General features: G+C 35.9%; 2 protein-coding genes across 2 annotated transcripts; one reads left to right on the top strand and one right to left on the bottom strand.

Annotated features, from left to right (window-relative positions):
* Nucleotides 1-1,197: 1,197 nt before the first annotated feature.
* Nucleotides 1,198-11,961, bottom strand: LOC144440359 (queuosine 5'-phosphate N-glycosylase/hydrolase-like). Its single transcript, XM_078129729.1, has 9 exons — nt 11,822-11,961; nt 10,963-11,106; nt 10,487-10,581; nt 9,182-9,314; nt 8,248-8,397; nt 6,967-7,090; nt 6,171-6,285; nt 3,611-3,749; nt 1,198-1,889 (listed from the first exon to the last, which is right to left on the bottom strand). Exons 2-9 carry the CDS (start codon nt 11,062-11,064, stop codon nt 1,725-1,727), a joined length of 1,023 nt encoding a protein of 340 aa, XP_077985855.1. The 5' UTR covers nt 11,065-11,106; nt 11,822-11,961; the 3' UTR covers nt 1,198-1,724.
* A 478-nt stretch (nt 11,962-12,439) lies between these two features.
* LOC144437586 (histamine N-methyltransferase-like) lies at nt 12,440-13,639 on the top strand. The gene is made up of 2 exons (XM_078126594.1): nt 12,440-12,632; nt 13,266-13,639. The coding sequence occupies exons 1-2, from the start codon at nt 12,440-12,442 to the stop codon at nt 13,637-13,639; spliced, it is 567 nt and encodes a 188-aa protein (XP_077982720.1).
* The last annotated feature ends 2,941 nt before the right edge of the window (nt 13,640-16,580 follow it).

The following is a 16,580-nucleotide window of genomic DNA, read 5'->3' as shown; positions in this document are numbered from 1 at the left end:
TCGTAGGCCCCTGAACATGGTTTGCAGGCATAGAGAATAAATTAATTATTGTATTTTGGCGGAGATCTCACCATAGTTGAAGAAATTTATTCACTGTGCTTGATAACCATGTTCCGGGCCAAATACATTGCACGTTGCAGTCATATAGGACGAATCTATGGCCCCGAACCATGGTTTTCAAGCATAGTGAATAAATTACTTTAAACCGTATGTGAGATCGCCGCCGATGAAATATTTATCAATTATAATTGTTATTGTTCAAGTTTAAGTTATTAACTAAACATGGTTTACAGGCATAGAGAATAAATTACTTTAAACTACTGTGAGATCTCCGCCAAAATAAAATATTCATCAATTGTAATTGTTCAAGTTTAAGTTATCAACTAACATAGAGAATAAATTACTTTAAACTACGGTGAGATCTCCGCCAAAATAAAATATTCATCAATTGTAATTGTTCAAGTTTAAGTTATAAACTAAACATGGTTTGCAGGTATAGAGAAAAAATTAAAGCACGAACAAGAATCAAAATAAAGACTTAAATAACAAATAATGAATTGAAAAAAATAATTTATTGATAAGAGAACATCATTATCATAATATATTGCTGGGAATGTTTAAATTGGCTTAGCAAATGAAATAATTTAAAACGATAAATAATCAAAATAATAATAATGGTGATGAAAAGAGAAATCAGATGCAAAATACAGACTTAAATAATGAAATTATAAATTTTATAACTGCCAAATGATTAAATAAGCAAGTTTCTTGACATAAGTCAAATAATTCAACTTGAATTAATAATAGAAAAATCAAAATCAAAAGCAAATTAAGAACAAATACAGAAATAATTAAAATAAATATAAGTGAATAAATAAAGAAATAATTATAAATAAGTGAATAAAAATGAAATTGTGGAAATATTTAATATCGAAATTATAAATTCTAAAAATAATTACAGAAATAATTATAATAAAAAAGTTGATAAATACAGAAATAATTGTGGAAATATTCAGTAATGAAATATACATTTTAAAAATAATTACATAAATAATTAAAATAAAAAAAGTGAATAAATACAGAAATAATTGTGGAAATCTTAAAATATATTAAATACATTTATTTTGTCGGGGATCTCACCCCATATATTTCCCCATCTACCATATTCAAGTTAATAATTACATCTTTTTCAGTAGATATGTGAATTACTTGTTCCTTCTCAGCTACCATCTAACCTGAAGGACAAACTCAACGTATGTTAAACAGACCAGTGGTTGTCTCCAAGAATCACTCGTTCTCTCTCATTCCAAATACGTACTTCATTGACTTAGCATCATCCATATATAATTTATTTCTCAGTTTTAATATTATAAATGTAAAGTTTCTTCAAACAATCCCAATTTCATAAAAAAAAGCACAATTACGTGACAAACCCAATATAATTATACCTCATCAAGCATAGTTTATAAAAATTTAAGAAAGATACTAATATTTTTACTCATGTTTTTAGCACCGAAGGGCCAGAGACATAGACATAGGTTGTTGTGTCGTAAAATGACTAAGGTATGTAATCCGTATTTTCTCTTCAAGATAAGAATTTGGCTTGTGCATGGTTGAAGAATTCTTGTCAGCATTTTACAATTATAATTATCAGACACCATACTAGACTATTCTTGAATGCACTGATGTACAACACATTTACAACTTCTGTGTGAGATACCACTTTAGTAGAAGATAGTGCGTATTTTATGAAATGGTATATGGTTCATTTCTTTACGATGTTTCCTAGCATCAGCCCATAGATATTGACCAATACCAACAGGATTGAAGATGGCATCTTTCATCGATGAATCACTTAGAACTCTTTTCTTCATCTCTTCATACATCAACTATGAAAGAAAAATCATACATTAGACAGTCAAAATGTAAATGTAAAGGCAGGGGTTGGGGTGGTGGCAATGGAGATGTGTGTTTGTGTGTGTGTTCACCTCAGTCAAAATGTGAATGTAAAGGCAGGGGTTTGGGTGGTGGCAATGGAGATGTGTGTATGTGTGTGTGTTCACCTCAGTCAAAATGTGAATGTAAAGGCAGTGGTTGGGGTGGGTGCATGGAGATGTGTGTATGTATGTGTGTGTGTGTGTGTGTGTGTGTGTGTGTGTGTGTGTGTGTGTGTGTGTGTGTGTGTGTGTGTGTTCACCTCAGTCAAAATGTGAATGTAAAGGCAAGGGTTGGGGTGGTGGCAATGAAGATGTGTGTTTGTGTGTGTGTTCACCTCAGTCAAAATGTGAATGTAAAGGCAAGGGTTGGGGTGGTGGCAATGGAGATGTGTGTTTGTGTGTGTGTTCACCTCAGTCAAAATGTGAATGTAAAGGCAGGGGTTGGGGTGGTGGCAATGGAGATGTGTGTATGTGTGTGTGTTCACCTCAGTCAAAATGTGAATGTAAAGGCAGTGGTTGGGGTGGGTGCAATGGAGATGTGTGTATGTGTGTGTGTGTGTTCACCTTAGTCAAAATGTGAATGTAAAGGCAGGGGTTGGGGTGGTGGCAATGGAGATGAGTGTGTGTGTTCACCTCAGTCAAAATGTGAATGTAAAGGCAGGGGTTGGGGTGGTGGCAATGGAGGTGTGTGTGTGTGTGTGTGTGTGTGTGTGTGTGTGTGTGTGTGTGTGTGTGTGTGTGTGTGTGTGTGTGTTCACCTCAGTCAAAATGTGAATGTAAAGGCAGGAGTTGGGGTGGTGGCAATGGAGATGTGTGTGTGTTCACCTCAGTCAAAATGTGAATGTAAAGGCAGGGGTTGGGGTGGTGGCAATGGAGGTGTGTGTGTGTGTGTGTGTGTGTGTGTGTGTGTGTGTGTGTGTGTGTGTGTGTGTGTGTTCACCTCAGTCAAAATGTGAATATAAAGGCAGGGGTTGGGGTTGTGGCAATGGAGATGTGTGTTTGTGTGTGTGTGTTCACCTCAGTCAAAACGTGAATGTAAAGGCAAGGGTTGGGGTGGTGGCAATGGAGATGTCTGTGTCTGTGTCCTGTGTGTGTGTGTGTATCTGTATGTCTATGAGGATACATTTATATAGAGGAATGGGATGGAGGATTAAATGCTTCACCACAGCATATTTCTGGGCATATTCAAAACATGAGTTGTTCACAAATTATTTGATATAAAATTTCTGAGAAACATTGCAATAAATATACATAATACATCACAAAATTCTTATTGTTATTTTTTTCCTTTGACACCTCTGACCTTGAAAATTTTAATTGTTTTATAAGTCATGTACCGAAAGGCCAGTGGCCTAGCTAGTACACAGCAATAAACTTATTACCATTATCATTATCGTTATTATTATTGTATTACACATAATACACCTGTGTATTTCATGTTACAAGGTTTATCTACACTAAACATAAATTAGAAAGTTATACAGAAACTGTAATTCTAACTTTGTGCCTTTTTAGCTCTGACTCAACAGTCAAAATATTTCTGGATACAAGAATCTTGGCAAGTGAAGGTGAAAATGTATAATATCCAAAATTATTCTAAATAGTAAAATACAGAACAGTAGAACATGAAATTGTAGAATGATGGCGAGTTCTTTCAAAAATAAACCACCCACCTCTACAGCCCAGATAGAACATCCTCTGATTTCTACCTCATGTCTTTCACCAGGAGTGAATCGTGTACTTTCATTTAGTTTAGCCAATAGAGAATCAGAGTACTGCAGTGCATTATAATACACCAGTGCTTGTGGAACTCTGTATAGGAACAAAAATGACAGAAAATCTGGAATAACACTGCTGTGAGTATTCCTTATAGTCTTTGTTACAAACCCTGATACAGGGAAAGATTGTATGCATATCATCAGCACTTACAACCTTTGCTGGACTGATCTTAAATTTGTTTCCTAAATAATGCTTAGAAAAACAAATTCAATATTATACTTTATGAAGCATCTACCAGAAAATGGGCAAAACTTCAACCTGAATTTTAGATCTACCCAAAGTGACAGATGATGTCAGTTAAGCAATATCCCCCTCATGATGTGAAAATGTATCAAACAGCATCATTAAAACAGGAACAAGCAATCACAACAGGAAACATTTTCTGACTGACTGTGTAGTAACTAAGTTGGTTGAATTGTACATGAAATCATACAGTAACTTATTTTTGAACATTTGAATACTTAAACTGGTGAGTAGACTTAAGTGTGTGCCAAGAGTCAATTGCCAAGGTCAACCAACAAAAGGTCCTTAATAAGCTCATGATCATAGTTTTTATAATCTGTTATTTCCTTTCATGATTTTGATAGTGTCACTTCCCTGGAAATATGACTCACATCTGGTGTCATGAAATAACATGCAAATTGGCTAGAATATCAAATGCACTGTACTCCAATGGATGAGGATTGGGTATTTTTTTTTTTTTAAAGTTTTATTGATTAAATAATTTTACCATGGCTTCCTACTGCAAAAATAAAAGTGACACAACATAAGCCAAGTCCTTGATTTTAACTCAATAAATTGCAAAAGATTTGATAAATGTGTAAAATCTTTGTTATTGTACATACGATAACAAACTTTTTTACACATTTTTTTTATATCTTTTTGCAATATATTAACTTACAAAGACAAACTTGCACAATGTTGTTTCACATTAATTCTTTTCATGTAGGAAACCATGATAAAATTATTTTATAAATTAAAAATCCAAAATAAATATCCAATCCTCAACCATATGACCATTTTAAAACAATACTGATGCAACAGTTTATACAACACACTCATGAAACACATGATTCCGACATCTTCGGTGGTGTACATATTATTAGAGGCAAACCTGTAATCTGTATACATTGTTATGTAGTCAATATCATGAAATGTGCTATGTATAGAAGACATACCAGTCAATATCATGAATTGCGCTATGTACTGAAGACATACCAGTCAATGTCATGAAATGTGCTATGTATAGAAGACATACCAGTCAATATCATGAAATGTGCTATGTATAGAAGACATACCAGTCAATATCATGAATTGCGCTATGTACTGAAGACATACCAGTCAATGTCATGAAATGTGCTATGTATAGAAGACATACCAGTCAATGTCATGAAATGTGCTATGTATAGAAGACAATATCATGAATTGCGCTATGTACTGAAGACATACCCGCAGTCAATGTCATGAAATGTGCTATGTACTGACAACATACCTGTAATCTGCAAACATAGTTATGTAGTCAATATCATGAAATGTGCTATGTACTGAAGCCATACCTGTAATCTGCAAACATTGTTATGCAGTCAATATCATGAAATGTGCTATGTACTGAAGCCATACGTGTAATCTGCAAACATTGTTATGCAGTCAATATCATGAAATGTGCTATGTACTGAAGACATACCTGTAATCTGCAAACATAGTTATGCAGTCAATATCATGAAATGTGCTATGTACTGACAACATACCTGTAATCTGCAAACATTGTTATGCAGTCAATATCATGAAATGTGCTATGTACTGAAGACATACCTGTAATCTGCAAACATAGTTATGCAGTCAATATCATGAAATGTGCTATGTACTGACAACATACCTGTAATCTGCAAACATTGTTATGCAGTCAATATCATGAAATGTGCTATGTACTGAAGACATACCTGTAATCTGCAAACATTGTTATGCAGTCAATATCATGAAATGTGCTATGTACTGAAGACATACCTGTAATCTGCAAACATTGTTATGCAGTCAATGTCATGAAATGTGCTATGTACTGAAGACATACCTGTAATCTGTAAACATTGTTATGCAGTCAATATCATGAAATGTGCTATGTACTGAAGCCATACGTGTAATCTGCAAACATTGTTATGCAGTCAATATCATGAAATGTACTATGTACTGAAGACATACCTGTAATCTGCAAACATTGTTATGCAGTCAATATCATGAAATGTGCTATGTACTGACAACATACCTGTAATCTGCAAACATTGTTATGCAGTCAATATCATGAAATGTGCTATTTGTACTGAAGACATACCTGTAATCTGCAAACATTGTTATGCAGTCAATATCATGAAATGTGCTATGTACTGAAGACATACCTGTAATCTGCAAACATTGTTATGCAGTCAATATCATGAAATGTGCTATGTACTGAAGACATACCTGTAATCTGCAAACATAGTTATGCAGTCAATATCATGAAATGTGCCATGACCTTGACCTAAGAAGCAGGACCATAAATCAGCTACCAGAATTTGAGCCCGTTTATAGAAAGATACTGAAAGAAAGAATCAGTCAATCAGTCAATCAATCAATCAATCAATCAATCAATCAATCAATCAATCAATCAATCAATCAATCAATCAATCAATCAGTCAGTCAGTCAGTCACTCAATCAATCAATCAATCAATCAATCAATCAATCAATCAATCAATCAATCAATCAATCAAAACAACATATTATGATGAAGATGAAGATTTACTTGTGCATGTGATATAGCTACAAATGAGTGTGATATGACAATATTCATACAGGAATTACTTTAAATATTGTCTCAGAGATAGAATTAAATATAAAATATGGTCAAGTGTAGCTGGCATAATTGTTATTTAATGGATAAAATGTTAAATTAATTAAATGTTGATACATGCAGCATTGCCTTAATTATTCATGCCACAGGAGCTATTGAATTCAAATACCATCTAATCAAGTCAAATTTAAAACTGAATCAATATCATAATTGAGTTCAGAAAACATATAGACATATGTGCCACATGAGTTCCAGTGTAGGGTATTTGCACTTGCGCTTGCAGTGTTTTCTGCTGCACTTTCAAGAGCATAGTGAGTGAAAGTGTGGGTGCAGAGACCAGTGCAAGCACTCATTCAAGTACCCCACACTTGCACTCACACATCATGGGGTTCTGTTATATTACTTCATAATAGTTTATCAAATCTAACCTTGTTTTCCTTGATGAGTTGCCACATCTCGATAGCATGGAAAGGTAGACACTATGAAATCCAACAGCTTTTCAGCACTTTGGTCACACTGGCGGATACAGTTGACAAATGAGCCATTGTATTTCTGAAAACAAATAAAATAGTAATTACATGTTGATAATAGGATTCTCCCAAGGCCATTGCAGAGTAGTGGATTCACCACAACATTATTTCCTGAAAACAATATAATATGAATTATCAGTCATGACAATTTCTACTCACAGAGTCAATTCCTAAATTTTTCAGCCAACATCTCCTCAGTGTCGTCAGGGGTGTACTATTGGCATGAGTCTCTTCCAAGACAAGGGAGACAAGCTTGAGAGAAACAGCCAAGATCTTGACACTGGCTTTCCAGTTTAGATTGAGCATCCTTGGGTGAATACATGTAGTTTCCTGACGATGCTGACAAGATGTCAGCAAAAAATTGGGATTTGCTTCCAAGATATTCATATTTTGACTGAGTTGAAATTTTCACTAGTATTACTATGAACCCACAGTCCATGAACATTCATTTGCATATTTACATGTTATTTTCTGGTTTGTTTTGTAACAAACATTTTCAATGATTTACATGTTATTTTCTGGTTGTTTTGTAACAAACATTTTCAATGATTTACATGTTATTTTCTGGTTTGTTTTGTAACACACATTTTCAATTATTCTATTTTTACCTACTTGGAAGAACATAGATATATACTGTAAACCTGGAAATGTTCGCGTAAGATTTATTTTCGCTAATTTCGCTACAAAACAAAAACGCGAAAATAAGTAGTAGCGAAAATATATATTTCTGCATAATGCAATGTACCAGTATGGTTATTAGTGTAAATTAATCTTTGTGAACTACATGAAGACTGTAAAATCGCAAAATTTTCTATTCGTGAAAATATGCAGGTTTACAGTACTAGGTATACATATTCTGTCTATCATATCCTCATGAAACCATACAATTTTAACCAAAATATTTCATGGGGCTGAACCACTTCTTCTTCAATGGGTCACCATCACTGTCAAACTAAACAGACAGCCAAAGTTGCTACTCTTGCCATTTCATGACATGAATTAATAAGGTAACCTGACACTATGCCTTGAATTTAGTGTGACAGTACTGGTGACAAATTACTAAAAGAAGTTGAACAACATCCCAAAAAAAATATTTGCGTCAAATTTGTTCACTAAAAATTCCACTTCTGACTGTGAAGACTGGACTAAAAAAATTATCCCAGATTACCAAAATATTACCTCGTTCAATACTGTTCCAACTTCTCGGAGATTGTTGTATCTTTCCTCCAATAGAGGGATTTCATTTGGACTGTCAGATCTGAAAATGTGTTTGAATTGATCCATGGTAATAGTAGCATAGTATGATGGTGAGGTGACTGGAATACCATCCTGTGAAATGAAATGAAATGAAATATAGTAAATAGTAAAATGGATAAATGATCCTCCAACATTAAAATGTATCCAATCAGAACAAGCTGTATTAATTATTGACATACTTTGGTGTTCGTAAATCTTTTGTTTTATGATTTAGATTCTAATTTCTACACAAATAGCTGTATCTGAAGACAATGGGCCAAACTTTTATAAATGATAGATTGTCGTTTCCACAATCTAGTAGTGCATTCTAACATCTCTATCTCAGCAATCAAAATCCCAAACACCTTCACTTTGTTTTGAGTCCCAGGATGGAGTAAATCAATTTTATACTACCAGATACATTGGCCAAATATTCCCTTCTATAAAAACGCAAGTGGGTATGGGACAATTATTTGCATTACATAAATTACACCATGATTCCAATATAAATAATAATTTGCCATCACTTAAAAAATTGACTAAATAATTCATAATATACAGTTGCGTTTGATTCAATACCAGAGACATGGGGAAATTTAATAACTAACCAGTTTTAACGTTGTCAAGGTGATGTTTACAAATGTCACATACCTGTACTTGTGCTATCCTAACATGTGCTTTGAGATGTGTTTTTAACATGGAAAGCTTTCTTTTAAGAAATACCCGGTAAGTATTATCATTTCTAACATATCATTAGATGTCATTTATTTACATGCTTTAGTATAGAACTTGACAAAATGGGTTTTAAAAAAGAAATGGAGTGTAAAACAACACAGTAAAAATAAAAGTTCACATTATCTCCCTCTCCCAGACTTACATCTAAAGCTCTGTTAACAGCTGCACATAAAGACCAATATCCAGTGAATTCTTTGCCTTTGTACTTCACCTTGAATTTCTCTTCGTCAGTGTCAGCCCAAAAAGAAAAATTCAGTGTATCGATCAGGAAAACCCTGTCAATGAAAATACAGGAGATAAGAAGAAGGGTGAATGTTGTACAGACTCGATGGGTAGGCTGTATCACTCAGCCGTGTCTCACTCACAAGACGAGTGTGAATTTGGGGGGGGGGGGACTCCTGGAGTAATGACTCGAAAAGTCAGGGACGATTACTCACACGTAGCCCGCAGGTGCTATGTTTGCTGGGCCTGGGTGACTCTGGGATAGCCTGTGGACTGACTGGGAAAGCCTTGACAGTTCCACAGCAACGTGATATAGAGCGTGCAACATAGCCCTGTCACGTACTCCTAAACCAGAATGGATTTCTGTAACATTTGTGTTTGTTTGTTTGTTTGTGTGTATTTGTCTGCATCACAGAAAATCGCTGGGATGAATTCCCAGCATAAAAAAAGAAATTAAAAAAAAAGAAAAAAATATTTTTAAAAAAAGAAAAAAAATGAAGAAGAAGAAGAAGAAGTGATAAATGATGTGAACTGATATGTTTGCATCTCAGACTCTGAATTGGTAAAATGTTTGGTATTATCTTAAACTCAAATGTTTGAATCCAACAGTTTTGGATTGTTATCATCTTACCAATGAAGCCATCAGGTTTAAATGGGATCCCTCTTTAGTTCAGGGAAACCTTTTTCTGTAGCTCTGTTGGACAACTAACTTTCACACCCAGATTTTAATCCTTATCCAAGATTGACCTAAAGGACTTGAATTATTGATGGAAGAAGTAAAATCTGATGAGAAAATCAGTTGTCTGACAGAGCTAGGGAAAAAGTTGGCCATTAAATGTATGTTATTTTCTCTCTCTGTCTCTGTCTCAGACTCTGTCTGTCTGTCTGTCTGTCTGTCTGTCTGTCTGTCTGTCTGTCTGTCTGTCTGTCTCATTGTGAGGGGGTGTTGTTGTCACTTCTTAAGCCAGCCAATCCATATAAAATCTTCACATAGCAACCTCTATCCTACCGGGTCCCCATTTATACAGCTTGGTTAACCGGAGCACAGTGTGGTTAAAATCTTGCCCAAGGACATTAACCATGCAGAGTCAAATGACAGCAAACTCAAATCCAATCACTCTTAAAGTCAACTACTGTATCATAAATTAGTCTCTGTGTATTAATGGTTGTCTTTCCAATAAGTTGATTCTTCTGGTATACAAAAACACTCAATGCAAACACTAACCAGTCAACTGAAGCATCAGTCATCTCTTTTGGATGTAATTCATGTTTCTTCCAGTTTTCAAGGCTGAATGTTTTGTTTTTTAAACTTTCCCACATCTATAAGAATTAAGAAATAATATGCATTTAATTTAGTATATCAAGGGATCATTCTTTATCACATGATCAAAATATGTAAATGCAGGATTCAAATAGCAACCCTTATCTTATATAGTCCCAAATTGTACAGCTGGGTTGACTTAGGCCCTTTTCAAACCTAGTGCATGAACTTCAGCCATTGTGTGCACTGGTACTGTAAATTTAATAAATGTAAATTGTGTTTTAAAACAGTAACATGTCACGATTAACTTCGGCTAAACATGTCATTTTCATTTTAATACTTCAATTTAAGATATACGCCGAGTATTCCTTTTTGCAAGTCTTTTTTTTTTTAATTAAAAGAAATTTAAAGAAAAGTCATGAATTTATTGAATAACTTACAATAGAGGTTGTTTGGTGAACTCCATCTAGATTGACCTTGACATCTAGACTAGTATCAGCAATAAACTTGGCAGACTCTCTAGGTGACAGAACTTGTGTCATGATGTAGACTGATCCTTTTATGAACTTCCAACAATTGGATATCTGGATTTTTGAAAAAGAATTATGATCGTCAGTTAATTGTGTCGATTAAGAAACTCAATTCTAAGTAAGATGGTTTGCAAAATATATTTTGTTCTTTTTGTAACTAGCTATAATTAATAGAATGAGTCTATGGAAATGGTTTCATGCATGAAGAGTATCAAAGATGTCACTTGTACTACATATTTGAATGTGAAGTACAGTGAGTCCTCTAAGTCTCAGCCTTGTTTGACAAAAATAAGAAACATTTCTCAGGATGTACTCCCAGGGTAGCTGCAATAATTGTAGCATTTGTGCAGTTGTTGTAATTTTGAGGTTTTTTTCTTGTTTTTGTGCTCTTTTTCGATGTTGGTAACTGGACGCAATTAATGCAGCTACCCTCCCCCAGGGGGTGGGGGTGTACTAATACTACTAATACCATATATGATATTTATCCTATTCTTTACTTACAATTAAACACTGAATGGTGACTGAGTGAAGTATTGAATTTTTCTCCAATACTGACTCATTATTTAATATCTTATTCTTCATGCATATGAGACATATATGTATGTAAGGCACAAGGACAAAGGATTCTGTATGTACATCATATATGTAGCTTTAAAATTGTTTCGAAAACACAATGACATGTGTAACCATGCGATTACACTTTTGGGAATATTGACCATATTGCACGACATGCATGTCTCCACATTAATATCAAGATCTGTTTATTTACCTTTACACGCAGCTGGTAATACAACACTAATGAATTTGGGAGCGGTGCCTTGGTTCCTCGGAGCTTTCATTTACTAAAATTGACGCTAAATGAATTATTTCGTATGTACACGATACCATCTACATCACTGCGTACTCATATATGACCGTACTCGAATGGAATAACCTTGAACTGTGCGCCCTCATCGACCGCATAGAGATATATTCGTTGTATTCGTTGACGTGTGACTGCGACGCTCTCCGTGTTTTCGCGAAGCCAAAACACAGAGCGCTTGGCAGTCACACCACACGTCAACGAATGGTTATCTCTATCATGGTCGATGAGGGCGCACAGTACAAGGATATTCGAGTACGGTTATATACACAGGTACTCGAATCAATGTGTATGATTTAAAAAAAAATATGTATGTAAATAAGTCTTATTTATATACAATACATTTTTTTTTCTACACATTGACTCACTTGGATGTACACACACTCTCGCACTATATATATATAACTCGGTGAGTATCAATCTGCTAATAAGACAGTGCTCTATACCGCAGTGGCAGAGCGTAATAGTTTATATATATATATAATATATAATCTTTTTTTCCTTTTTAATAGAAATACAGCAAATATGACAGAACTTAAGAGTATCTTTGAAGATATTGACTACTATTTAAAATCTTTTAACCTGTTTAAAGCCTTGCTTGACATTGGTAAGAATAGGGAGCAGTGGCATAGCCAGTGGCCGGTGATAACAAAGAAATTTCAATTCGATGCAAGCAGTGAAGAACAGATTCGAATGCTTACAATAGGGTCTGGCGAAGGTCAGTATGTATGTATGTATGTATGTATGTATGTATGTATGTATGTATGTATGTATGTATGTATGTATGTATGTATGTATGTATGTATGTATGTATGTATGTATGTATGTATGTATGTATGTATGTATGTATGTATGTATGTATGTATGTATGTATGTATGTATGTGTGTGTGTGTTCGCGCGCATGCATGCATGCACGCGCATGTATGTATGTATGTATGTATGTATGTATGTATGTATGTATGTATGTATGTATGTATGTATGTATGTATGTGTGTGTATATGTATGTATGTATGTATGTATGTATGTATGTATGTATGTATGTATGTATGTATGTATGTATGTATGTATGTATGTATGTATGTGTGTGTGGTTGGCTGGTTGGTTGGTTGGTTAATTAGTTAGTTAGTGAGTCAGTCAGTCAGTCAGTCAGTCAGTCAGTCAGTTAGTTTGTCTGTCTGTTTATACATTTGTTTGCTTTTCATAAACATAACTACCTAAGCCCGAGCAAACTGTGTGATATACATGTCGTGACGTGAAAATTTGTGTACAGTGAGAGACGATGTCGCACCTTGTATCATCAATCCCACAAACAAATCAACGATTTTTCTACGACGTTTTCCTTTTCTTAGGTGACTTTGAATGTAACATTATCCCCCTCTTGATGAAGCGACATTCAAAAGTGCACGTTAAGGTCATTGAACCTAGTGAAGAATCGGTAGAGCTATTTAAACAGAAAGCAACCAAACTACAAGAAAGTTATCCAGGTTTGACGTGCGACTGGTCCTGTAAAACGTTTGAAGATTATCTGGAAGGCTTGTCAGATGAGGACAGGCTGCAGCTGAATGAGAAGTTCCACCTGGTTTTGTCCGGATATAGTTTGTATTACATGGAGGAATGGAGAGCTGCTGTAGATGACATGTATAGTTTCGTTAAGCAAGGAGGAATACTTGTAACCACGCTGTGTAATGGTGAAAGTGAGTATCATTGTCAAACAAAAAAATGATGACACTAGACAGGTTTGCTCCTCGGATATGAAAGGCATGCGCAGTTACTTTCCACGCCATCAGCTTGAATCGTAACGATCTCTGAAAACATATTTGCACGTCATTGGGGGGGGGGGGTGTCACAAGTTGAAGATACTGAAGATGATAGATTTTGTATAAACTATGAACGTCGCGTTGCTCCGCGTCTCTCTGTGAGCTATGGACGTCTAGTCTTCAAACTCAGGATTGTGGAGATAATTGTCAGTTTCTTCAGTTGAAAGTCTATGGTGTAGATAATTGTATACCGTGTACATATGCAGCACTGTTGACATGGAATCCTTGATATCTATGAGAAAATAATTTGAAGTGGTCGTGCAGGGTGGGTGAAAATACTTCCTCAAAAATGTCATCAGCAAAAGTAAGGGGATAAAATGTTTGTCATTCACACTAAAAATTAATATACCTGGGTTATTTTGGGGGTTTTGTTGTTGTTGTTGCTCTTGCTGTTGTTGTTCTTGCATGCTGCTGCTGCTGCTGCTGCTGTTGTTGTTGCTGCTGCTGCTGCTGTTGTTGTTGTTGTTGTTGTTGTTGTTGTTGTTGTTGTTTTGTGTAATGGTACCTAAAATGGGTATCTGCGACTTCGATGTACGACTCGTACAAACTCAAAATTGACATCTGCGACATGGTCGTACGACCAGTCGTGCTACCTGTCTGCGCTTGGTCGCACAACATCACTGCGACCGTTGTTCTTCCTGTATGTAGTATGTATGGCTAGTGCCACCACCCGAGATATTTCTCGTTGCTGAAATTTTTTCAACAAATAAATCACACCGAACTCCTTAAATGCTTCCATTCTACCTTAAAACACCAAATGAAAACCGATTATTTCTTTTCTTGTGCAGTGCACAAACAATCAAAAAATTCACCGTAGCACGTAGCGGCAGCCATTGGGGGGGGGGGGGCGGTGCGTGCTACGGTGAATTTTTTCACGTCAAAACGTCCCCGGGTCAAAACGTCCCCGGGTATGACCAAAACGTCCCCGGGTCAAAACGTCCCCGGGTCAAAACGTCCTCGGGTATGACCAAAATTTAACCAAGAGACTTGACTGTGTAACAGTTTCCGTTCCTTCCCTAAAAACACGGTCAAGTATCGATGCCCATATTCCGAACCATTTTCTGTTCGTGATTTACATGCTCATTTTCATAAAAATTGGAGGACTTTTACGACCTCAAATCTGTCTGATTTCCCGTAAATAAAGTGATGGTTGCCCAAGACAATGATTACGCATAATCGCATAAACGTATTTTGGGCACCCGAGGTGGGTACGCAGTCACATTATACTGTATTGTGATGTAAGAAATAGTAAGAAATAAGGATATAATGTAACACACACACACACACACGCACTCACACACACACACACACACACAAATAGTTTGGGTCGAGGAAAATGGAAAGACGGGGACGTTTTGACCTGGGGACGTTTTGACCCGGGGACGTTTTGACTTATGGAAACCGGGGACGTTTTGACCCGGGGACGTTTTGACTGGATACCGCGTGCTTGTACTGTGTCACGTGTGTGTAATGTACAGCTACAGGATTCGAGCTAGAAGCAAATCTTAGGGGTGGACCATTTGATATCCTGGGGGGGGGCTTGAGAGATTTCGGGGGGGGGGGGGAAGATGCCAAATGGATTTGCTTGAAAAAAAATCCGGAAAGGAGTGGGTGATGGAAAAAAAAAGATGGACCACTGCTGCTGGAAAAAAAATGTCTTGGCAGGGAAATGATGTACAGGTTCAAGTATACTGTTCAACCTGCTCGTACCTCTCCAACCAGGACACTTGTCAAATCATGACAAACAGTTTCAAACACATGTCAGGGACCAGTCAGTTTCATTAGCCTGTGGTACATATATATATTTGTTTTTGTCTCTGTTTCTTTCATAAATGGTTTAAATATTACTTCATGTAAGGGTTCAAATATACCTATACATAAAATTATACATATAATACATGTATTACCTAGCTACCACACTAGTTACAGAACATGCCATGTAAGTGTTTGGCTGTTTCACAATCAGTGCTTCACTTATCTTGCACTTTGGGGCAAAAGTGAACTTGAAGGTTTTGTAATGGTAATCTTCATACGATTGGATAGTTTATAAAAGAACTTAATTTAAATTGGTCTAGTCTCTTCAGTATGAATTTGTCAAAAGGGATGAATATACTCCCTATTTCAGACACTAACATGTATCGACACCACAACTCAAATTCAAGTTTCTTTTGTACACTAGGTATGACCTCCTAAAGTGCTCTAACACATCAGTAACTTTACTATACATGCAATACCAATGCCCCTATACCAATGTTACAGGCCCACTTTTATAACATGGAAAACTTATTTAAAAAGTTATATTTACTTTAGCTTTTCGATGCTTGGCAATATATATCTGAGAGGCTATGAATAACCTAAAAATTGCCTAAATAGAAACAAAAACCTGCAGATCTGGCGGGGGGGCCCCTTGGACTCCATCACCCCAGAGGCCACTCATTCGTTAAACCAACAATAAGATTCACCAAAATTGGTAAAAAAAACTTGAAAAGCTTCTAGGGGAGACCCCCTAGGACCCCTCATAAGAGGTAGACATGTCCAAGCCTCAAATCAAAGTTCTTCCCTCCACCTCTTACTGTCAAGATGCTATGAAACTTTATTTCAAAAATGTTTCAACCATGTGTATTTGTTTTTTAAATTGTTAGAGCTGTCTTGTAAAGCTTGCAAATTATTGTCTGAAAGTGTCTGTGAATAGCCTAAACATTGCCTTTAGAAGTAAAAATCCTCCAGGGCTTCTAGGGGGAGACCCCCTAGCACCCCCCCCCCATTCACTCACACTCACACAAGAGGTGGACATATCCCAGTCTCAAAGCTCTTCCCTCTACAGCTTACTGTCAGATGCTATGAAAC

Source organism: Glandiceps talaboti, chromosome 1 (genome assembly GCF_964340395.1).
Source record: "Glandiceps talaboti chromosome 1, keGlaTala1.1, whole genome shotgun sequence".
Classification (NCBI taxonomy): domain Eukaryota; kingdom Metazoa; phylum Hemichordata; class Enteropneusta; family Spengelidae; genus Glandiceps; species Glandiceps talaboti.
The sequence above is the reverse complement of the archived record's forward strand: the minus strand, read 5'-3'. Positions and strand labels throughout refer to the sequence as shown.